Below are 22,720 nucleotides of genomic sequence, written 5' to 3'. Positions count from 1 at the left end.
ATAAATTATTTGCAGAGGTTAAGAGTTGTCAAGTTACGTACAATAATTCTAGCAATATATGTTAAAAAGTTATTTATATAAAGAAAATGTATTCAATTATCTCTGTTACTGTTAAATAAAGAGAAAAAAAATAAGAAACTTGAGATTCAAATCGAAAATCGCCCAAAGTGTTAAAAAATCTAGATTTTATTTTTTGTCAAAATCGCCCAGCCCTAATTGCCCGTGATATGATATGACAATTCTGGAGAATTTTTACTTGGAACTCTATGTTGTGCCATTCCTCTGTGTTTCCTCCTAGAAATCTGTGAATAAATTTACACCTTGGTGTTACCATTCCCATTGTCAAAGGGGCGTGACCCTACGGTCTCACTCTGTCTGCACTGATTGGACAGTGTCAGTCTGTGTAGGGACACACCCTCAATTGGTAGCAGTTGTCAATACATTCATACATTTTTACAGCTCTGGTACACGACCGAGATCGGGCTGTGGAAAACGGTCCGTATGTCGGCCGGATTTCCCAGCCCGACAATGGTACAGGTAAACGGGTCTCTTAGCATCATAGAAACTTATGATGCCGGGAGTCCCTGCCTCCCCACGGAACTGTATCTTCTGTACTAAACAAAATGCTACAGTATTGTACAGCAGTTCCATGGGGAGGCAGAGAATCCTAGCATCGTAAATGTCTGACTCCATGAGTCCCGTTCACCTGTACCGTGGTCAGGCCAGGAAATCCATCCGACTCACAGATGGTTTTTCACGGCTCGATCTCGGTCGTGTGCCAGAGTGGTTAGGAGGGACTACAGAGGAATGGCAAATCGTACAGTTTTAAGAATATATGCTCCATAATTATTGTTTACTGGGAAATACAATTATTTACCATAACAAATATCTGGAGTGGTGACTGGTCCTTTTTAAGAAAATAAAGTAAAACCATCCTTTGGCTTCATTCACATCTGCGTTGGGGTCCTGTTCTGATGTTCCGTCGGAGGTTTCAGTCAGAGGGGGACCCTGAACAGACACAAACTGACACGAACGGAAACCGGAGGTTTCCGTTTCCATAGCCACTGATTTCACTGGTGACAGACCCGTTGCCCATGGTTTCCGTTTGTGTCTGTTGTGCACCAGATCCGTTGTTTTGCCGGATGCAATAGCGTAGTCGACTACGTTATTGCTTCCGGCAAAACGACGGGTCCGGTGCACAACAGACCCAAACGGAAACCATGGGCACCGGGTCTGTCACCATTGAAATCGATGATGAAAACGGAAACCTCTGGTTTCCGTTCGTGTTAGTTTGTGTTTGTTCAGGGTCCCGTTCTGACTGAAACCTCCGACGGAACGTCGAAACGGGACCCCAACGCAGATGTGAACGAAGCCGATTTGTACATTTTGTGTTTTGATTTTTCTGATGTTGGTTTTCGGCTTCATTCTTGTGCATGTAACCTGTTTGTTATCTTTTGTCATTATTAATACCTTCCCTAAAAGATTATATATTTTGTTTTAAATTTGCAGGCTATGACTCTAATGGAGTATCTAATAAAAACCGGCTCAGAACGGGTAGCGCAGCAGTGCAAAGAAAATATATATGCTATTCAGACACTGAAAGATTTTCAATATGTGGATAGAGATGGGAAAGACCAAGGTGTAAATGTCAGAGAGAAGGCTAAACAATTGGTATCTCTCCTGAAGGATGATGAAAGGCTGAAAGAAGAAAGAGCACATGCCCTGAAGACTAAGGAGAAGCTGGCGCAAACCTCTACATGTACGTATGAATGCATTATGGTTTTGTGACATTTAGATGTGACCTAACGTTTCTCATGATTTGCTTGTATGTAATAAAATGATAAACCGAAATGTAGATTAAAGGGAACCGGTCACCTTGAAAAATACAGTCCTATCTGCAGGCAACAAGTTGTAGAGCAGGAGAAGCTGAGCAGATTGATATATAGTTTTGTGGGAAAATATTCTGTATAATTTGTAATTTATTCATTAAACCTCTGCTTATTCTGGCAGCCTTCCCTGGGTGGGTGTGCATGCAGAAATAATTGTCAATCATTGAGTAGGACCGCCCACTGGACTTCTAAGCCCAGAATACTGATTATTTTCCCACAAAGCTATTAAAAAACTGAAACCTAATGGAATGGATCCAAACTGAAACAAATAAAGAAAAAAACACCATTGAAATCAATGGCAAAAACAAGCGTATACGATACTTTTCCTTTTTGTCTGTTCCTCTGACGGAACAGATGAACAGAAAGCTAAACAGAAGCACACCGCTGATGTGAACAGGCCCATAGACATATATGGTATCACTGCGATCAGAACAAACCAAACCGTAATTAAACCGCCGAGGGACCACTGTACAAAATATACCCCATGTTGGGGCTAGGCGATTTTGCCAAAAAATAGAATCTAGAGCTTTTTCAACACTATGGCCGATTTTCAATTTGAATCTCGATTTTCAGATTTTTGTTAAACTGAAAAAAAAAATACCAAGATACGGTATATATGGTACATTGCTAGTAAACAATGTACAGTACATATGGTGTGGTGCATATGAACAGCAGGAGAACAGTGAGACCTGAGTTAAAATACACATAAGGTCCCAATCACATACGCCTTTTCCTACGGTTAGCGTGTACGCCTGGAAAGATCCAGACATACACGCTTAAGGCCCTTTAACACTGGACAATCATCAGGCAGGCAAGTGTTCATACAATGCTCGTTGCCGATAATTGCCCTGTGTAAACCGGACAGTGATCAGCAGATGAACGAGAAAACGCTCGTTCATTAGCTGATCGTGTCGTTTTAAAAAACTTTAATATTATCGTTGTTGGTAGCACAGCTGCAGGCATGATGAAAAATGTATGGGGATGAGCGATCGTAGTAAGGAGCGCACGTCCCTATACATATCTCATTGTGACTGGAGCGCACAAGCGCCGATCAACGACCTGTCTTGTTGATCATTTTGGCTGGTGCAATAGGCCATTTTAGCGTGTCCTTATGTTACAATTAGCCTGGATAAATTATAATAAATTTGTTGGGCCTCAGTGGTCACGCTCTTTCCCAGAGGTCACGTCCTTTTCTACAAAAGTGTAGTGGGTGGCTCAAAACGGGCAAGTGGCATTTTGGACAGCAACTTGTGACTTTTTGGTTTGGGGCCTTTTGTGACTTTTCTGGTGTAGAAAGTTTGATAAATTACACCCAAAGTCTGCATGTGATATATGACTGCTCTTTGGACTGAGGCTCCTTCACCGACACTGCTCTCTGCTACTGCGTTATCATAACTAAAGATAAAGAAAACCACTTTGTTTACCCATTCAGTTCCTGCTGCATTTCAAGGCTATAGGGTAGCTGTAGGGGGGAGGGCCGTTGGGGGGGGGGCCCCCGCCGGGGGTCACGGGAGCAGGGGTCTGTGAGAGAGAGAGAGACTGACAGAGACACACACACACACCTTACCTGCAGTGCAGCCGGTCTTCATAATGGCGCCTGCTATCTCCCTACAAACCGGCTTCTCTGCTGTGTGACTCTGACCTGCGTCTGCTCAGTACAGAGCCAGATAGCAGAGGCAATGGACGGCTCCCGTTCATTGTGTCCTCTGCCCTGTGCTGCCGTATTCCATCTGTGTATGTGTCGTTAAGAGACACATACAAAGATGAAATAAAACATGGCAGCCCCCAGTACAGTAAGAAAGTGTCAATAAAACCACAAAAACTGTGTGAATAATTAAATAGTCAATATAATATTTTATTAAATAAAAACACAAATTAATAAATAAAAAATCATGACACTGTCCCTTTAAGCCTTGAAAGGCAGCAGGAAGTGAATGGGTTAAGAAGCTACCTGGGAGAACGTAACTCCTTATAAAACGATCTCTGGACTCACAGTAAAGCTATGTTCACACTGAGTTTTTTGCAGGCAGAAAATTCTGCCTCAAAATTCTGTCTGGAATTTTGAGGCAGGTTTTGATCTGCCTGCACACCGTTTGCTGCGTTTTTCTCCCACGGCCATTGAATATCGCGGGCAAAAAATGCTGCGAAATACGCTTTCTTTGCCTCCCATTGATGCCAATGGGAGGTCAGAGACGTAAACGTCCAAAGATAGAGCATGTCGCTTTTTCCCGCAAGACGGTTTTTCCGACGCAGTTTCCGCGTCAAAAAAACGTGTCAAAGAACTCTGTGTGATCTGGCCCTAAGGCCTCATGCCCACTTCAGTTTTTTTCGTCAGGGTGCTATCCGTTTTTTAACTGATAGCACCCTGACACGTTCATTTCAACGGAACCGTGCGGCCGTCCCGTCAAAAATAGGACTGTCCTACTCCTGTCCGTTTTTGACTGAACAGTCTCGGCCTTTTCATTGATTAGGTCTGTGAAACAACAGACTGTTTTGCAGATCCCTCATTAGCGGCCGTACAACGACCGAAAGTGTGCATGAGACCTAAATGCTCATTGACACGAACGTGAATCCATTTAGGAAACTACACCCCTTGAGGAATTCATCTAGGGGTGTAGTGAGCATTTTGACCACACAGGTGTTTCATAGATTTTATTGGAATTTGGCAGTGAAAATAAAAACAATCCCTTTTCTTCAATAAGACGTAGCTTTAGCTCAATTTTTCATTTTCTCAACAAATAAAGGAAAAAAGAACCCCAACATTTGTAAAGCAACGTCTCTAGAGTACAGAAATACCCCATATGTGGTCATAAACTGCTGTTTGGGCACACGGCAAGGGTCAGAAGAGGAGCGCCATTTGGCTTTTTGAGCACAGATTTCATTTTGGAAACTACATCCCTCAATGAATTCACCTAGGGGTGTAGTGGACATGTTAACCGCGCAGGTGTATTGCAGAAATTAGTGTGCACTCGATGTTGCAGAGTGAAAATGAGTTTTTTTTCTATAGATATACCAATATGTGGTGCCACCATAACAAGACAGCTCTCTAATTATTATGCAGTGTTTCCTGTGTTTAGGAACACCCTACATGTGGTCCTAATCTTTTGATCACATGCCTGTGTCACTTGCGCCGCTGGTGTGGAGTCCGGACCGCGCTGCAGTGTAGTGACAGACTAGCCCCAGGCAGGTATTGGTTAGAAGAGAGCAAAAGCTTGAATCAAAGGCACTAGGATTGTTACGATACCAGAATTTGGACTTCGATACCAATACTTCGTGTAGTATTGCGATACTCGATACCAAAACGATACTTTTGCCAACAAAACAAAAAAAAAAGTTCTAACATTTTCTGGTGTGAGGCACGAGGTGTGATGAATTTTGAATCTCCATGTGCCTCACATTAATAGTAAATAACCCCATCATGTTCCTCAGTCATAATGGACAACATTGGGTTAATGTGTGAGGAACATGATGAGGTTAATTACTACACATGGAGGTTCAAAATTAATAACTCATACCTCACATTAACCCCTTAATGACCAAGCTAGTTTGGACCTTAAAGGGAACCTGTCACCAGCATTTCACCTATTGAACTTTACTTATCCCTCACTGGCCGCTGCTATCAAAAGTTCATTGCCGTTATCCCCTCTCGTAAACTCCTCCTCCGACTGTAAGTAACGGTCTGCAAACATTTTGCGTTTTTTACCGTAATAATCAATGGACATCAATGCACAAGCGCGGGATGTTGTGTGTTGGGGGCAGGTGAGGAGCTGTCAATCAAAAATAAAGAGGTGGGGTAAACTCGGAAAGACTTGAGGAATGAAGATACGACTCTTTTCAAACGAAGATTTGACTCTTTTATGCTCATTAGCATACGGTGTGGGAACACTAAAAAACTGAATACTAAAGCTACAGAGCCAACTAAGCCGAAAATTATAGGTTATATAGAAATTATTTTTCACCCACTACCACCTGGTATTGCTGGTATTGCTGGTGACAGGTTCCCTTTAATGACCAAGCCAGATTTGTCAAATCTGGTATGTCTGACTTTATCAGAGAATAACTCTGTAAAAGATTTGAATATCCAAGTAATTCTGACATCGTTTTTTTGTCACATGTTGTACTTTATTTTAGTGGTAAAAGTAGACTGATACAATTTGCGGAAATTACTAGAAAAATGGAAGAAATGTTGTAAAAATTATCAATTTCCCCTATTTTTAACTGCAATGTCACATATGTACACACATCGTACAATTTTTTTAATTAAATATATATTTCTATCTCTTTACTCCATTTTGGCAGCACTTTTGAAAAAAATAAATAAATTTTCAGCAATTTAGAGGACTTACAAATTGAATAATAATTTTATACATTTTGAAGTACATTTTGTTTTCCTGCACCAAGCCAAGTTTTCAGAGGCTCATAGGTCTCAGAGTGATGGAAACCACCGAAATGACCCCATTTAGAAAACTCGACCCCTTAAGGTATTTATCTAGGGGTATAGTAAGTATTTTGACCCCACTGTCTTTTGCTAAATTTAATGCATAGCAGGTGAAAAAAAAATTAATTTAACTTTTTTCATAAAAGTAACAGTTTGAAGACTGAGTTCTTTGTAAAGCGACCATGAAAATGAAGAAACACAACACAAAATCTATCATCCCTGTTTCTCCTGTTTTCAAAAATACCCACATTGTGGCCCTAATGCGTTGCCTGGACACACGGCAGGGCCCAAAAGGAAGGGAGCACACAGAGGCTTTCAGGACTCATATTTTGCTTGAAAATGTTTTAGGCCCCAATGTACATTTAGAGAGGCTTTGAGCTGCCAGAACGATAGAAACTCCCCATAACCGACCCCATTTAGAAAACTAAACCCCTTAAGGTATTTATCTAGGGGTATAGTAAGTATTTTGACCACACAGGTTTTTCACTAAATATATTGGAATTAGTCTGTAAAAATTTAAAATCTACTTTTCTTCTGGAAAAACATAAGACATTTTTAATATTTACAAGGAATAACGAAGAAAATGCACCCCAACATTTGTAAAGCAATGTCTCCCGATTACGTCAATACCCCATATGTGGTAAGAAAACTGCTGTTTAGACCCACAGCAGGGCTCAGAAGGGAAGGAGCGCAATTTGGATTTCTGATTTTGCTGGAATGGTTTTCGGTGCAATGTCGCATTTGCAATGCACTGGAGGAACCAAAACAGTGGAAACACACCAAAAGTGATCCCATTTTGGAAAAACCTTCAAGGAATTTTTCTAGGGGTATAGTGAGCATTTAGACCCCACAGGTGTTTTGCAGAGTTGATTAGAATTAGGGCGTGAAAATTAATATCAAATTTTTTTCCACTAAAATGTTGAATTTTCACAAGGGATAAAGGAGGAAAAAAACAACAATTTTTTCATAAAGCAATTTCTCCCGAGTACGGAACTACCCCACATGTGGTCATACGTTTTTTCATTAGAAATTAATTAACCCTTTCAGGACTGATCCATTTTTTGCTTTCTTTTAGATTTTCACTCCTTGCCTTCCAAGAGCCATAACTTTTTTATTTTTCCATCAATAGAGTGGTGTGAGGGCTTATTTCTTGCGGGAGGAGCTGCAGTTTTTATTGGTACCGTTTTTTGGTACATAAAAAGAGATAAAAAAGTTGTATTACATTTTTTTTTTTTTTTTTTTACAGCGAAGGTGACAAAAAAAAAACAGCGATTTTGGCGGTTTCAATTATTATTTTTTTTAAGGTGTTCACCTTGCGAATTAAATAATGGTATATCGTAATAGATCGGACTTTTACGGACGTAGCAATACCAATTTTGTTCATTTTTTTGAACTTTCAAAAAAAAAATTCTCACTACTAATAACTTTAAATCTTCTACACCCTTTATTAATCCCCTTAGGGGACTTGATCCAGCGATCATTGGATCGCTGGTACAATACACTGCAATACTAATGTATTGCAGTATATTGTTGTTCTTACAGGCTCCTGTAACAGAGCGATCGCTATACCTGTCCGTTAGTCCCGGGTATCAGCTGTAATACACAGCTGACACTCGCAGCGTATGAAGCGGGGTCAGCGCGTGAGCCGGCTCCATACATCAACCCCCGCACCATGACGGGCAATTAAGTCATAGTGCACAAAGGGGTTAGTGCACAGCGGATGGTTCAAAGTGAAAATTGCAATTTTCCATTGATATTCCATTTTAGTGCATAATGTTATGCCCAGTTTGTGCCACATAAGACAAATACCTCCTAAAACCTTAAGCGGGTTCTGCCGGGTATGGCGATGCCATATATGTGGGCACAAACTGCTGCTTGGGCACGCTGCAGGGCTCAGAAGAGAGGGAGCGCCATTTTGCTTTTGGAGCGCAGATTTTGCTTGGTTATAGTTTTGTTTGGGGTTTTGCTGGTATTTCAGTTTATAATGTGGGGGCATATGTAATCTGTGTAGGGTACATCAGGGTATATGTAATCTGTGCGGAGTACATCAGGGTATAATAAGAGGGTATAATAATGGGGTAAATAAATAATTATCCACAGATATGTGGGTGGTGTCGCACTGATAAATGGCGCCTGATCTTATCCGCTTTTGGAACACTCGGCACATTTTGCCTCGCCATATTCTGAAAGCCAGAACTTTTTTATTTTTTCACCACCGGAGCCGTGTGAGGGCTTATTTGTTGCGGGACAATCTGTAGTTTTGGGTACATGCGATTTTTTTTATTTTTTATTTATTTTTTTTTATTTTTTTTTTGATCACTTTTTATTAAATTTTTTTGCAATCCTGACCAAAAACCAGGAATTCTGAAAATTTTTATTTTTTGCGGCGTTCACCGTACGCTATAAATGAAATTTTTACTTTATTCTGCGAGTTGGTACGATTACGGCGATACAATTTGTATATAGTTTTTTTTTCCTTTTTTTTAGCGTTTGTGTCACCATATTCTGAGAGCCATAATTTTTTTATTTTTTAGTCAGAAAAAGCTGTGTAAGGGCTTGTTTTTTGCGGAACGGATTGAAGTTTTTATTGGTACTGTTTTTGGGTACATGTGACTTTTTGATCACTTTTTATTCTTTATTTTGTGTGGGGTGGTGACCAAAAAAATTGCGCTTCTGTCGTTTTTTTATTGATTTTTTTTCTTTGGGGTGTTCATCGTGTGGGAAAAATAACATTATAGTTTTATAGTTGAGGTCGTTACGAACGAGGTGATACCAAATGTGTGTGTTTTTTTTCTATAATAAAAGTCTTATAGGAAAAAAAAGCATTTTGTGTTTGTTGAACTTATAACTCATTTTTACACTTTTTTTTTTAAAAACATTTATTACTTATTTTTACTTTTTTACTTGTCCCATTAGGGAACTACGAGACCTGCAGCTTTGATTGCTGCTAGACTACATTACACTACACACGTAGTGTAATGTACTCCTAACTGTCATTGTGACGTAACTGTCACTCTGACAGGAAGCCGAGGAGGACCGACCAAGTATTGAGGGCAAATACTGTACATACTTTTCAGTAGGCCAACATTTCAGTATTAAAAATAATTTTTTAAATTGGGCCTATTTTAATTTTCAAATTTTCTGAGATACAAAATTTCGGGTTTTCATTAACTGTTAGCTATAATCATCAACATTCAATGGTTTTAATCATTAAACACTAATGAGCGCCGGCACTGAAGACCGACCATGGTGGGCACACTACAAAACACCCCCATGTTCTGTCTTCAGTGCCTGCGCTGCCGCTCTTTAGTGCAGCGCCGGTCGCATCACCTTATGCTGACCGCGCAAACACACTTATTGTCAGGAGCCGGGCAATGGTTGTATTCCACAGCCCCGCGGCAGAGATCCGAGAAATCTCTCATCTGCGTCGTTATTCCCCTGAATTCGGCGATCAAAGCTGACCGCAGCATTCAAGAGGTAAATGAGAAGGGGGGGGGGGGGGATGCCCTATGGATCATGTCACAGGGAATTCCTGTGACGTGATCGAGGGACATACCATATATGGGCAGACAGCCCAGGGTCCATTGAAGGACCCAAGGGCCGTCTAACCATATTTCCTGTTAGGGCATACTTAGTACACAGGCAGTTGTTAGAACATACCTATCAGTACACAGGCTAATGTACTGGCATATAAATATATGCCAGTATATTAAAGTTTAAAAATAAAAAGTAAAAAAATAAAATAAAGTAATGTTAAAAAAAACACACTTTTTTTTAAAAAGAATTCTCAAAACATAAGATATACACATTCTGTATCGTCGCGACCGTAATGAATTTATAGCGTCATTTATGATGTTTATGCTTTTATAAAATAAAATAAAAACTGCTTTCTTTCACTTATTAATGTGAGGCACGAGGTATTATGAATTTTGAACCTCCATTTGTCTCACATTAATAGTAATTAACCCCATCATGTACCTCACACATTAACCCAATGTTGTACATTATGACTGAGGAACATGATGGGGTTAATTACTATTAATGTGAGGCATATGGAGATTCAAAATTCATAATACCTCGTGCCTCACATCAGAAAATTCAAGGACTTTTTTTCATTTATTTTTTATTGTTGCCAAAAGTATCGTTTTGGTATCGAGTAACGCAATACTACACGAAGTATCGAAGTCCAAATTGTGCTATCGTAACAACCCTAATTAGCATTAGCTTTAAGAGCCTCTCCTGATAGAAAGGGTTTTGAGATGGGTGAAAGGGAGGAATGTGTCTCTCTCTCTACGCAGATGATACGCTACTATTCCTGAATGATCCAGGTCCATCTTTACAGGCGATGTTATCTCGATTTAATTTATTTACATCCTTCTCTGGCCTCTGTGTGAATTGGCCAAAATCTTTGATAATGACGATAGACATTGCGGCTAGGGCGACTGCACTCCCTTCTCCATTGCAATGGGCGAATTAAATTTACTTATATAGGTATAATGATAAAGGCGAATTTCACACGAACGCAGCGTTTTTCTGCGCGTTGCAGTTCCGTGTGTCATAAGTGTTTGGTGCGTGGCTGCGTGATTTTCACGCATATGCCATCCTTGGGACACGTGGTTTTGATGCTTAGAAACTGCAATGAATGTGGTGCTTTTTTTTTTCTCCATTTATTTAACAACTGTAGCGCTCAAGTATAAGATGTCATGAGTTTTACGCAGCGGAGACACGCTGCGTGAAAATCACGGACTGTCTAGACAGCCCCATTGAGTTACATAGGTCCGTGCGACGCGCGTGATTTTTATGCACGTATTACAGACGTGAAACACGTTCATGTAAATAAGGCCTAACTCTGGTACCTTCATACCTGATAATGTCACTCCTTTGGTACAACGTCTTCAAATAGACTTTGATCGATGGAAGCACCTCCCATTCACAGTTACAGGTCGGAATGAAGACATTACCGAGATTCTTATCTCTTTCACAACTCTCCAGTATGGCTACCATTATCCCTGTACTCCAACATTGACAAAGATCTTAGATCTTTATTTGGACAGGGGGTACTGCTAGAATCACTCTAGGCACACTACAGTTGCTCACTGGGCATGGTGGACTGGCCCTCCCAAATTTATACCTCTACTTCCTTTCCAGCCTACTGATATGTTTTGTGGTGGTTTACCCATAGACACTTTTAACCCTGTACTGAGATGGAAGCTTTACTTCTCGGTTATAAAGCACTAGTGAACTCTATGTATAGGCAAACCCCGCTCCTCCTGGACACAGTCCCAATGAAAACTACTCTGAAGGTCTGGCAAAAATCTTCGTTGCTAAGAGGTCTCCCGGAGGTTTCTAGGACACCACTCTGGTATAACCCGTTTCTGCCTTAGTTCAGGGGCCTGCCTAACCCTTGTGAGTGGGCAACCCTGTGTATATTGACCTTGGAGGATGTAGTCTTGGAAGATAGCATAGCTACATTTGCCCAATTTCGGTCCAAACACCGGATCCTGACCAATCTCCGATTCTGCTACTTCCAGCTTAGATATGCCCTCATGAGACGTTGTCTAAACCATTATCCACACTTTATAGACGATTGTTGTTAACTATATCTTCTAAAAAAAAAAGGGCCAGTTCACATCAGCGTTCGCTTTCCATTCAGGGTTTCCGTTGGAGGTTTCCGTCAGGTGACCCCTCAATGGAAAGACAAACGGAAACCTTAGCTTCCGTTTACATCACCATTAATTTCAATGGTGACAGAAACATTGCTAATGGCTTTCGCTTGTCACCATTCCGCCAGGTTTCCGTTTTTGTGACTGAGTCAATAGCGCACTCGACTATGATTACGCTCATACCAAATTTATATACTGTATTTTTCGGACTATTAGGCCTAATTCACACAAGCGTGTTTGGTCCGTGATATACAGGCCGCATTTCCCGGACCGAACACACTGCAGGGAGCTAGGTGTCACTGCCTCGCTGCGGGACAACTGTTCCATACTGTAATCATGTTTTCAGTACGGGACAGTAGTTCCACGGAGAGGCAGTGACACCTAGCATCATAGATAACTATGATGCTAGGAGCCCGGCTCCATGCAGTGTGTTCGGTCCGGGAAATGCGGCCGACACACGGACCATATATCACGGACCGAGCACGTTCGTGTGAATTAGGCCTAAGACGTAGTTTTTAGCAAGAATAAATCTTGCTAAAATGTCCTGTGTCTTATAGTCGGCAGTCAAGGGACCTGGCACCGCCGGGCCCCCTGGCCGCTTCCTTACTTGACGTGCTTACCCATGACGTGCCGGCACATCATGGAGTGGGGACGGGATGATGTTTGGAGCGGACTCATGCGCTGTGTCCACTCCATACACTGCAGGTGTCAGCGATTGCGCTGTTCCTGGCCATTTAACCAGTTAACTGCCGCGGTCAGTAGCGACAAGAAGGACATTTATGACACATCCACAGGATATGTCATAAATGTCAGATGCGGGTCCCACCTCTGGGACCCACACCTATCTCTAGAACGGGGCCCCCTAAACCCCGTTCTAACTTACTCGATCTGCTGTCTCCCAGCCACTGCCTGGTTAGGTGGTCGGGAGTTATGGAAATCACCGAGTGCTCGTTGAGCTATGCGGTTTCCATAACTCCCATAGAAGTGAATGGGAATTTCGTTAACACTGTAGCACCACGAGCTACGCTGTTTCCGGAACTCGGTAACTCCGATAACAGCGTACATGGTCGAGTTACGGAAACAGTGTAACTCAATGAGATGCTGTTTCCGTAACGCCCATAGAACTGGATAATAGTTACGGAAATAGCGTAGCATGCTACGCTGCTTCTGTAACTGCCATTCACTACTATGGGAGTTACTATGGGAGTTACTATGGGAGTTACTGAAACACCGTAGCTCAGCGAGTTACGCTGTTTACATAACTCATCCATGTATTGCAGTGTATTGTACCAGCGATCTAATGATCGATGCTTCAAGTACCCTAGGGGAACTAATAAAATGTGTTAAAAAAAAAAAAAAAAAAAAAAGTCCGATTCATTTTCAGGAGTGTAAAAAAAATATTAAAAGTAAAAAAAAAAAAAAAGCTTTTCCCATTTTTCCCCAAGCACAAAAAAAGGAATGAAATAGTTTAAAAAAAAAAATCGTATGTACCAAAAAATGACACTCAGAATGTGGTGAGACAGAACAAATAATTTTTTTTAACAAATAGTTTTTTCTTTGTAAAAGTAGTAAAATATGACATTTTCCCTATTTTCTTATAAACCTGCGTGCGTCTTGGTCAGGTGCGTCTTATAGTCCAAAAATAGGGTAGTTTTTTAAATATATCTTACTACTTTTAAAGAGTCCCCTTACTTTTTGCTGGACAGGCTGTAGTTTTTATCGGTATACTTTTTCGGTAGATACAACATTATTACATATTTTTTTAAGAGCGAAGTTGACCAAGAAACTGATTTTGGCGGTTAAAATTTTTATTTTTTAACGGTGTTCACAGTGCGCGTTAAATAACGCTATATTGTAATTCAGACTTTTTTTCGGACGCAGCGATACCAACTTTTGTTAACTTTTTATATTTTTTACATTACTTTAGAGGGAAAATGGGAAAAGGTGTTTTGTTTTTTATTTTTTTTGTGGAACTTTTAATATTTATATTTTTATTTTTTTACTACAGAAAACGTAATTTCACCTTGTTCTTCTTCTTTTTTTTATTTTTTATTTTTTTACAGTTTATTAGCCCGTCTTCGGGATCTTAAGATCACTGGTACAATAAACTGCAATGCTAATGTATTGCAGTTTATTGTCATTTTTACAGACTTCTGTTAAGCCCTGCCAATAGCAGGGTTTAACAGAGGCAGAGTGAAGGCAGTCCTCTGGTCTTCATCAAGCCTCTGGGCTGCCATGACCACTGTAGTCACCCCCCGAGATCGGGGGTAGGGGGGGCGTTGAGCTATCGGTAGGGCTGCCCCCGTCTTTTCAACACCTCAGATGCTGCGGTTCCGATTCACCGCTGCATTTGAGGGGTTAAACAGCCAGGACACCCAAAGCATATGGAGCGCGTGAGCTCGCTCTAATAAACACCCCCTGCACTCGTACGTAATGGCGCATCCAGGTGCGCAAAGTGATTAAAGTAGAATTCCCTTGTATACTTCCTCCCAGAACTTATCTTTTATTATTGGTAAAATACATTATACCTTCTGTCGCTGTCAGATCCCTCGTGACACTCTTATTGTTCTATGCTAAAAATACTATACTCTTGCATTGGAAACATCCAAATACTGAGCGGAAATACCACTCAGAAATTTACCTTTTGGTGCGGAAATTCATTCTGCAGCATGTCAATTGTCTTTTACATTTAATTCAATGTAAATCTCGCATCAAATAGCAGTTCCGTTTTATTGCGGCGGATTCGCAGCGATCCCGCCGCAAAGAATGGAACTCAGAAAAAAATACAATTTACCTGGGAGTCTGTTTTTCATCCTCCTGGGATCTCCTCTAACTGTCGCTGCAGCCTATCACAGGCTGCAGTGGTCTCCTGGGATGAGAAGCCATCTTATGTGGCCGGCCGGCTTTAGTGCTGCAGTTTTTTTTGCAGCGGACCTTCCGGGCGGAAAACTGCATTACCGTTTGGTGCGCATTTTCGCCCCCGGAATTCCCTATGGCTGGCAGGGCGGAGGCGCTGCGTGCTGTTACGCAGTGTATCCACCACGTGTGAACTATATATATATATATATATATATATATGTATGTGTGTGTGTATATATATATATATATATATATATATATATATATATATATATGTGTGTATGTGTATATATCTATATATATATATATGTGTGTGTATATATATATATATATATATGTGTGTGTGTATGTATGTGTGTGTGTGTGTGTGTATATATATATATATATATATATATATATATATATATATATATATATATATATATATATATATATATATATATATATATATATATATATATAAAATTCATTCTGTTTAGGTTCCATTCCTGGTCTTGACTTAAAAAACGCATGCAAAACCTGCAGCAAATCTGCACTGTGGGATCCCAGCCTATTTGTTTCTCTAATTCACTGGTATTACCGATTTTTGCTTTGAGCAGCAGCACGGACTGTGTAAAGTCTATGCTACTGCTCAAAGCAAAATAGGCAATACAAATGATTTAGAGAAGTGATTATAGTGCATACTCCTGCACAATAGTCGTTCATCACTGAAAGTGGAGGTACACTTCAACATTTATCATCTATCCACAGGACATGGCCTGATTCACACGGCCGTGCCCGTAATCACGACCCGTGACTGCGGGCACCGCCGGCCGCGGGGCGCATTTACCTTCCGTGCTCCCATATAATGAGCACGTCCCACTAAAAACAAAAGTAGGACATTCTCCATTTTTCCCGGCACGGTTCTTTGGCACGGACACCCTTCCGTAGCGGTCCGCAATTACGACGTTTTTTTACGGTCGTGTGCATGGGGCCTAAATGTTGATTCGTAGGTGATGAGTGTTGATTCTGCGAATACCCATTTAAAGCCTCAAGCACACCGTATTAAAGGGGTCCAGAATTTAAAAAAAAAAACATGGCTCAAATCCCATTCACTTTAATGAAGATGAGGAGCATTACCAGACAAAATCCGTCCGTTAATGGGTTCCGTTGGACCTTTCTGTCAGGGAAACCCTGGAATCCAAAATGAAATAAACGGAAACAGTAGGTTTCCGTTTGCATCACCATTGATTTCAATCATGATGGATCAGGTGCAAATGGTTTCTGTTTGTCACAGTTGTGTAAGGGTTTTATTGTTTTGACGGACTCAATACTGTAGTAGACTGCACTATTGATTCACTCAAAACAACGGAACCCTTACACAACGGTGACAAACGGAAACCATTTGTACCGGATCCATCGTCATTGAAATCAATGGTAATGCAAATGGACATCTACTGTTGGGTAGACCTTCGGTAAGGTCTGACGGAACCCATGAAGGGAGTCCCGACGCAGATGTGACTAAAGCCTTGGACACTTCGAGCTTTAAGAGGCACTGTCACCACATTATAAATGGCCTATATTGTACATAATCTGATCGGCGCTGTAATATAGATTATAGCAGTGTATTTTATTTAGAAAAACAATCATTTTTTTATGGAGTTATGACCTATATTAGCTTTATGCTAATGCATTTCTCAATGGACAACTGGGCATGTTTTACTATATGACCAAGTGGGCGTTGTACAGAGGAGTGTATGACGCTGACCAATCTCTGACCCATCAGCGTCATACACTTCTCTCCATTCATTTACACTGCAGATAGCGATATAGCTATATCGCTGTGTGCAGCCACATAAACACACTATAACACTACTGCAGTGTCATGACAATGAATATACATTACCTCCAGCCAGGACTGGATGTGTATTCAGAATCCTGACCACTTCTGTAGCGTCTCTGTGAGATACAGCACAGTACAGCGAGATCTCGCTATGAATGACAGTTTACAGCATAATCTCGCGAGACTACGCCTGCTATGCTGTAAATCACAGAGACGCTACAGAAGTGGTCAGGAGAATAAATACACGTCACATCCTGGCTGGAGGTAATGTATATTTATTGTCAGGCCACTGCAGTAGCGTTATAGTGTGTTTATGTGGCAGCACATAGCGATATCGCTATCTGCCGTGTAAATGAATGGAGAGAAGTGTATGACGCCGATTGGTCACTGATTGGTCAGCGTCATACACTCTGTACAACGCCCACTTGGTCATATAGTAAAACACGCCCAGTTGTTCATTGAGAAACTCATTAGCATAAAGCTAATATAGGTCATAAATGATAGTTTTTCTAAATAATAAACACTGCTGTAATCTACATTACAGCGCCGATCACATCATGTACAATATAGAGCACTTATAATGTGGTGACAGAGCCTCTTTAAATGTGGTATGTCACTCAAAGGAGCACAGATAGCAAATCCAATGTCCCACTTCAGCTATTTTAAGCTATACCTTATGGCTATCTCCACAAAGCAAACCTATGGTGCTACCACTTGCATCTCATTAAGTACAAGAATAATGGTTTCATTGTCCTTGTTGAAGTCTTCAGTTTACCACCCACATACGCTAGGAAGTGATGTTTGTGTCCAAAAAGCCATGGAATTGATACGATTTTTAGAGAAGTTTACCCTGGACAACCTATACTGGAAACATACATTTATTGTTCACTGAGAATTCATACAAGTGGTCTTAGATTTACACACTGTTTTATATATATTTTTTGAATTGAGTTTTTCTACCTTTTAAATTATAAGGTACTGAGAAGGCAACAAGAGATTGAGGATTAATACCCATAGACAATTATATTATGAGCCAAAGAAAGATAATAATTAATTGGTAAACTATAAAAGGTGAGCCAATAGGGAGAAGTTTGGAAAAAAAAAAAAACATTGACTAAAATGGAAAGCCTGAGAGCGATTTGAGGCTGCCATGACCAGGCTGCATATTATTGTCTCTTATGGCCGCAAAACTAATAATACGGCGCCATATGGAGCAACATACAATGGCACACAGAGTGCTTACAGTTTCCATAGCCACATGGACTCTGTGCCACCGTGCATGACACCTGGGTGAAAGATTTTTGTCCTTGTTCGTGCTATGAAATGAAAAGCCAAACCTTTGCCTGTGAGGTAAATATTAACAGGAATCCCTGGCCTCACCTACAAGAACACCTTGGCCTTTGATCATCTAATATCTGAGTTTGTTGCCTTCTGGAAATCTATATAGCTGTATGTGGATATTTCACAGTTGCTATCGTTAATGTAAACTATTCTATCTGAATTTTTATTTTATTGCAGTTACTGATCTACGTATTTTATATTGGTTATATAAAATCACCAATTTATGGTTATTTGCTATTACTAACTTATATAACTTGCGTTTTTAAAATCCAATAATTGCACAAGCTGTCTATTCATTTCATAGATGTGGAATGATGTTTTGTTTTCACAGCAATATGATATTGTTTCAGGCCCTGTTCACATCTGCATCGGGCCATTCTGTTTTGCTCTGTCAGAGGAGCAGAACAAGGGAATACCGGAAGCAATGGACACCACCAACGGCTGCTCTGTTTTTTCCGGTAATCTCTGCCGGATCTGCGACGGAGGCCTCTAAAGAGGCCTCCAACGAAGAATATGCCCTAAGTTTGGGACTATACCATGACTATTTACACCTTCATGACCAGATAATAAATGTGCTCCATTTCGTTCATACAGAACTGCAGTTTTCTGCTCATGTCGACATGCTTTTTTTTAAATTGTTGCATTGTATATATTTCATGTACTCCACGTCTACTGTTCAGTGCACGGTCCCTACTCAAGGCACAACGTGTGACATCCGCAAACAGTCAGGTCCAGCGATCCAGTTGACAATATAGGGACTTTATGTAGAAGCATTTTAAAATCCACCCAGCAAAGTGAAGTAACAATACAAGACTGCTTACGCGTTTTGAACGTCAACTTATTCTTAGTCATAGGTCTTGTATTGTTACATCACTTTGCCGGGTGGATTTGTGTCCTTAGCCTTTAATGTGAGAGTTTTGGCAGCCACTGAAGGAGTTTATCGGATAGGAAACCTTACTGTTTCCATTTAACCCCTTCAGGACACAGCCTGTTTTGGCCTTCAGGTCACAGGCAATTTTTTTCAAATCTGACGTTTCACTTTGTGGTAATAACTTCGGAATGCTTTTACCTATCCAAGAGATTCTGAGATTGTTTTCTCGTGGCACATTGGACTTTATGTTACTGGCAAAATTTGCTCGATACATTAAGTATTTAATTGTGAAGAACACCAAAATTTTGCGAAACATTAGCATTTTTCTAAATTTATATGGATCTGCTTGTAAGACAGATGGTAATACCACACAAAATTGTTGCTAATTAACATCACCCATATGTCTACTTTAGATTGGCATTGTTTTTTGAACATCCTTTTATTTTTCTATGACATTACAAGGCTTAGAACTTTAGCAGCAATTTCTCACATTTTCAAGAAAATTTCAAAAGGCTATTTTTACAGGGAGCAGTTCAGTTGTGAAGTGGAATTTAGGGCCTTATATATTAGAAACCCTCTAAGTCACCCCATTTTAAAAACCTCACCCCTCAAAGTATATTCAAAACAGCATTTAGAAAGTTTCTTAACCCATTAGATGTTTCACAGGAATTAAGGCAAAGTAGATGTGAAATTTTCAAATTTCTTTTTCTTTTTTTTAGAAATTAATTTTTCATCTATTTTTTTTGTAATACAGAAAGTTTTACCAGAGAAACACAACTCAATATCTATTGCCCAGATTCTGCAGTTTTTAGAAATACCCCACATGCGGCCCTAGTGCACTTATTGACTGTAGCACAGGCCTCAGAAACAAAGGAACACCTAGAGGATTTTGGGGCCTCCTTTTTTTATTAGAAAATATTTTAGGCACCATGTCGGATCTGAAAGGCTCTTGCGGTGCCAAAACAGTGGAAATCCCCCAAAAGTGACCCCATTTCGGAAACTATACCCCTTGAGGAAATTATCTAGGGGTATAGTGAGCATTTTGACCCCGCAGGTTTTTTGGAGAAATTATTGGAAGTAGGCCGTGAAAATGAAAATCTACATTCTTTCAAATAAAATGTAGGTTTAGCTCATTTTTTCTAATTTCCACAAGGACTAAAAGGAGAAAATGCACCACTACATTTGTAAAGCAATTTCTCCCGAGTAAAACAATACCCCACATGTGGTAATAAATGGCTGTTTAGACACACGGCAGGGCTTAGAAGGGAAAGAGCGCCATTTGGCTTTTGCAGCTCAAATTTAGCAGGAATGGTTTGCGGAGACCACGTAGCATTTGCAAAGCCCCTAAGGGACCAAAACAGTGAAAACACCAAAAAAGTTACTCCATTTAGGAAACTACACCCCTTGAAAAATCCATCTAGGGGTGTAGTGAGCATTTTGAACCCACAGGGGTTTCATAGATTTTATTAGAATTGGGCAGTGAAAATAAAAAAAATCCTTTTTCTTCAATAAGACGTAGTTTTAGCTGAAAATGTTTCATTTTCTCAACAAATAAATGAAAAAAAGCACCACAACACTTGTAAAGCAACTTCTCCTGTGTATGGCAATACCACATATGTGGTCATAAACGGCTGTTTGGGCACAGAGTAGGGCTCAGAAGGGAAGGAGCGTCATTTGGCTTTTGGAGTACAGATTTTGCTGGATTGGTTTCTGGGCGCTATGTCGCATTTGCAAAGTCCCTGTGGGACCAAAACAGTGGATCCCCCCAGAAGTGACCCCATTTTGGAAACTACACCCCTCAAGGTATTCACTTAGGGGTGTAGTGAGCATATTAACACCACAGGTGATTGGCAGAAATTGGTGTGCACTCGATGTTGCAGAGTGAAAATGGGATTTTTTTTCTATAGATATGCCAATATGTGGCGCCCAGCTTGTGCCACTGGAGACACACACCCCAAAAATTGTTAAAAGGGTTCTCACGGGTATGGCGATGCCATATCTGTGGAAGTAAACTGCTGTTTGGGCACACTGTAGGGTTCAGAAGGGAGGTAGCGCCATTTGGCTTTTGGAGCGTGGATTTTGCTTGTAGTAGTTTTGTTTGGAGTCTTACTGGTGTTTCCGTTTATAATGTGCGGGTACATGTAAGCCGGGTGGAGTATATAAGGGGCATAGTCAGGTGGTATAATAATAGGGTAAACAAAAACAATAAAATAATCCATAGATGTGTGTTACGCTGTGACACAATCCTTTCTGCACAGGCCGGTGTCGCACTGATAAACTGTGTCCTTTCTTATCCCCCTTTTGGTCCACACTCCGCACCTTTGCAGTTTGAGGAATTTTGCTGAGAAGTGTTTTCCTGGTATAATACGGGCACCGTCTCTTCCAGCAGATATGTTTGGGCTCTCCCCTTCCTGGTTCCCTAATTTTAGGGGCCTTGATAATTCGCCACTTGAAACAGAAGAAATGTTCCCCTCGGGCCGGCACAACTGCATATTTTTATTTCCTGGCTTATTGGAGCCTTAACTAATTTTATTTTTTCATAGACGTAGTGGTATGAGGGCTGTTTTTTTTGCGGGACGAGCTGTCGTTTTTATTGGTACCATTTTGGGGTACATGCGACTTTTTGATCACTTGTTATCCTTTTTTTTTGTGAGGCAAGGTGACCAAAAAAACAGCAATTCTGACATTATTTTTTAATTTATTTTTATACAGCGTTCACCAATCGTTATAAATTACATGTTACCTTTATTCTGCGGGTCAGTCCGATTCCGACGATACCTAATTGTTAGAACTTTTTTATGTTTTACAACTTTTTGCACAATAAAATAACTTTTGTAAAGAGAATGGATTTTTTCTGTCGCCATGTTGTGAGAGCAATAACAACAGTTTTAATTTTTCCGTTGACGGAGCTGTATGAGGGCTTGTTTTTAGCGAGACGAGTTATAGTTTTTATAGGTACCATTTTTGGATACATGCGACTTTTTGATCACTTTTTATTTCAATTTTTGGAAGACAAAGTGACCAAAAAATAGCAATTATGTCAGTATTGTTTAGTTTTTTTTTTTACGCCGTTCACTGTGCGGAATAAATAACATAATATTTTTATAGTTCAGGTCGTTAGTCTCAGCGATACCAAATATGTATGGCTTTATTATTTTTTTCAATAATAAATGACTTGGAAAGGAAAGGGCGATTGTGTTTTGTGTTATTATTTGAAACTTTTATTGTATTTTTACAACTTTTATTTTTACTTTTTTTACACTTTTTTTTTACACTTTTTTTTTTTTTACACTTTAGTCCCACTAGGGGACTTGGAGGTCCAACTGTTTGTTTGATGTTCTAATACATTGCACTACCCATGTAGTGCAATGTATTAGAACTGTCAGTTGTTCACTGACAGCAAGCCGACCAGGCTCCGCCTCCGGGCCGGGCCTAATCGGCTAACGTAATGGCAGATAGGAAGCCTTTGTTAGGCTTCCGGTTGCCATAGCAATCGCCCCCCCCCCCCCCGCAATCGCGTAGTGGGGTGCCGATGTTGCTATAACAACTTAAATGCGGCGGTCACTATTGACTGCCGCAATTAAGGGGTTAATTGGTTTGGATCACCGCTGTGATCCGACCCGATGTTTTCCCCAAGTACTAAGGCTGCTAGTAGCAGCCTGTACTGGGAGATACCGGGCTGCGGGGAGCGTCTGTGTGCTCTGTTAGGAGCACACGTGGATTAACGGGCTGCAGGCACAACGACCAGCTTTGTAGCCAGTTAATCTACGTGGGGTGGTCGTGAAGGGGTTAAAGGAGTCCAGGATTAGAAAATCATGGCTGAGTGCTTCGAGAAAA

At 40.5% G+C, this 22,720-nt stretch overlaps 1 protein-coding gene across 7 annotated transcripts in view; it reads left to right on the top strand.

The window, feature by feature from the left end:
• Nucleotides 1–22,720, top strand: part of EPN1 (epsin 1) — a 185,161-nt gene that overhangs the window by 96,541 nt on the left and 65,900 nt on the right. For all 7 annotated transcript variants that reach the window (XM_075840024.1, XM_075840026.1, XM_075840023.1 and 4 more), the window contains exon 4: nucleotides 1,510–1,759. In XM_075840024.1, coding sequence (XP_075696139.1) covers nucleotides 1,510–1,759 — 250 coding nt within the window. The remainder of the gene's footprint in view (nucleotides 1–1,509; nucleotides 1,760–22,720) is intronic.

The sequence above is a fragment of the Rhinoderma darwinii genome, chromosome 10 (genome assembly GCF_050947455.1).
Source record: "Rhinoderma darwinii isolate aRhiDar2 chromosome 10, aRhiDar2.hap1, whole genome shotgun sequence".
Classification (NCBI taxonomy): Eukaryota; Metazoa; Chordata; class Amphibia; order Anura; family Rhinodermatidae; genus Rhinoderma; species Rhinoderma darwinii.
Note: the sequence above shows the minus strand (reverse complement) of the source record. Positions and strands in the feature narration are given on the sequence as shown.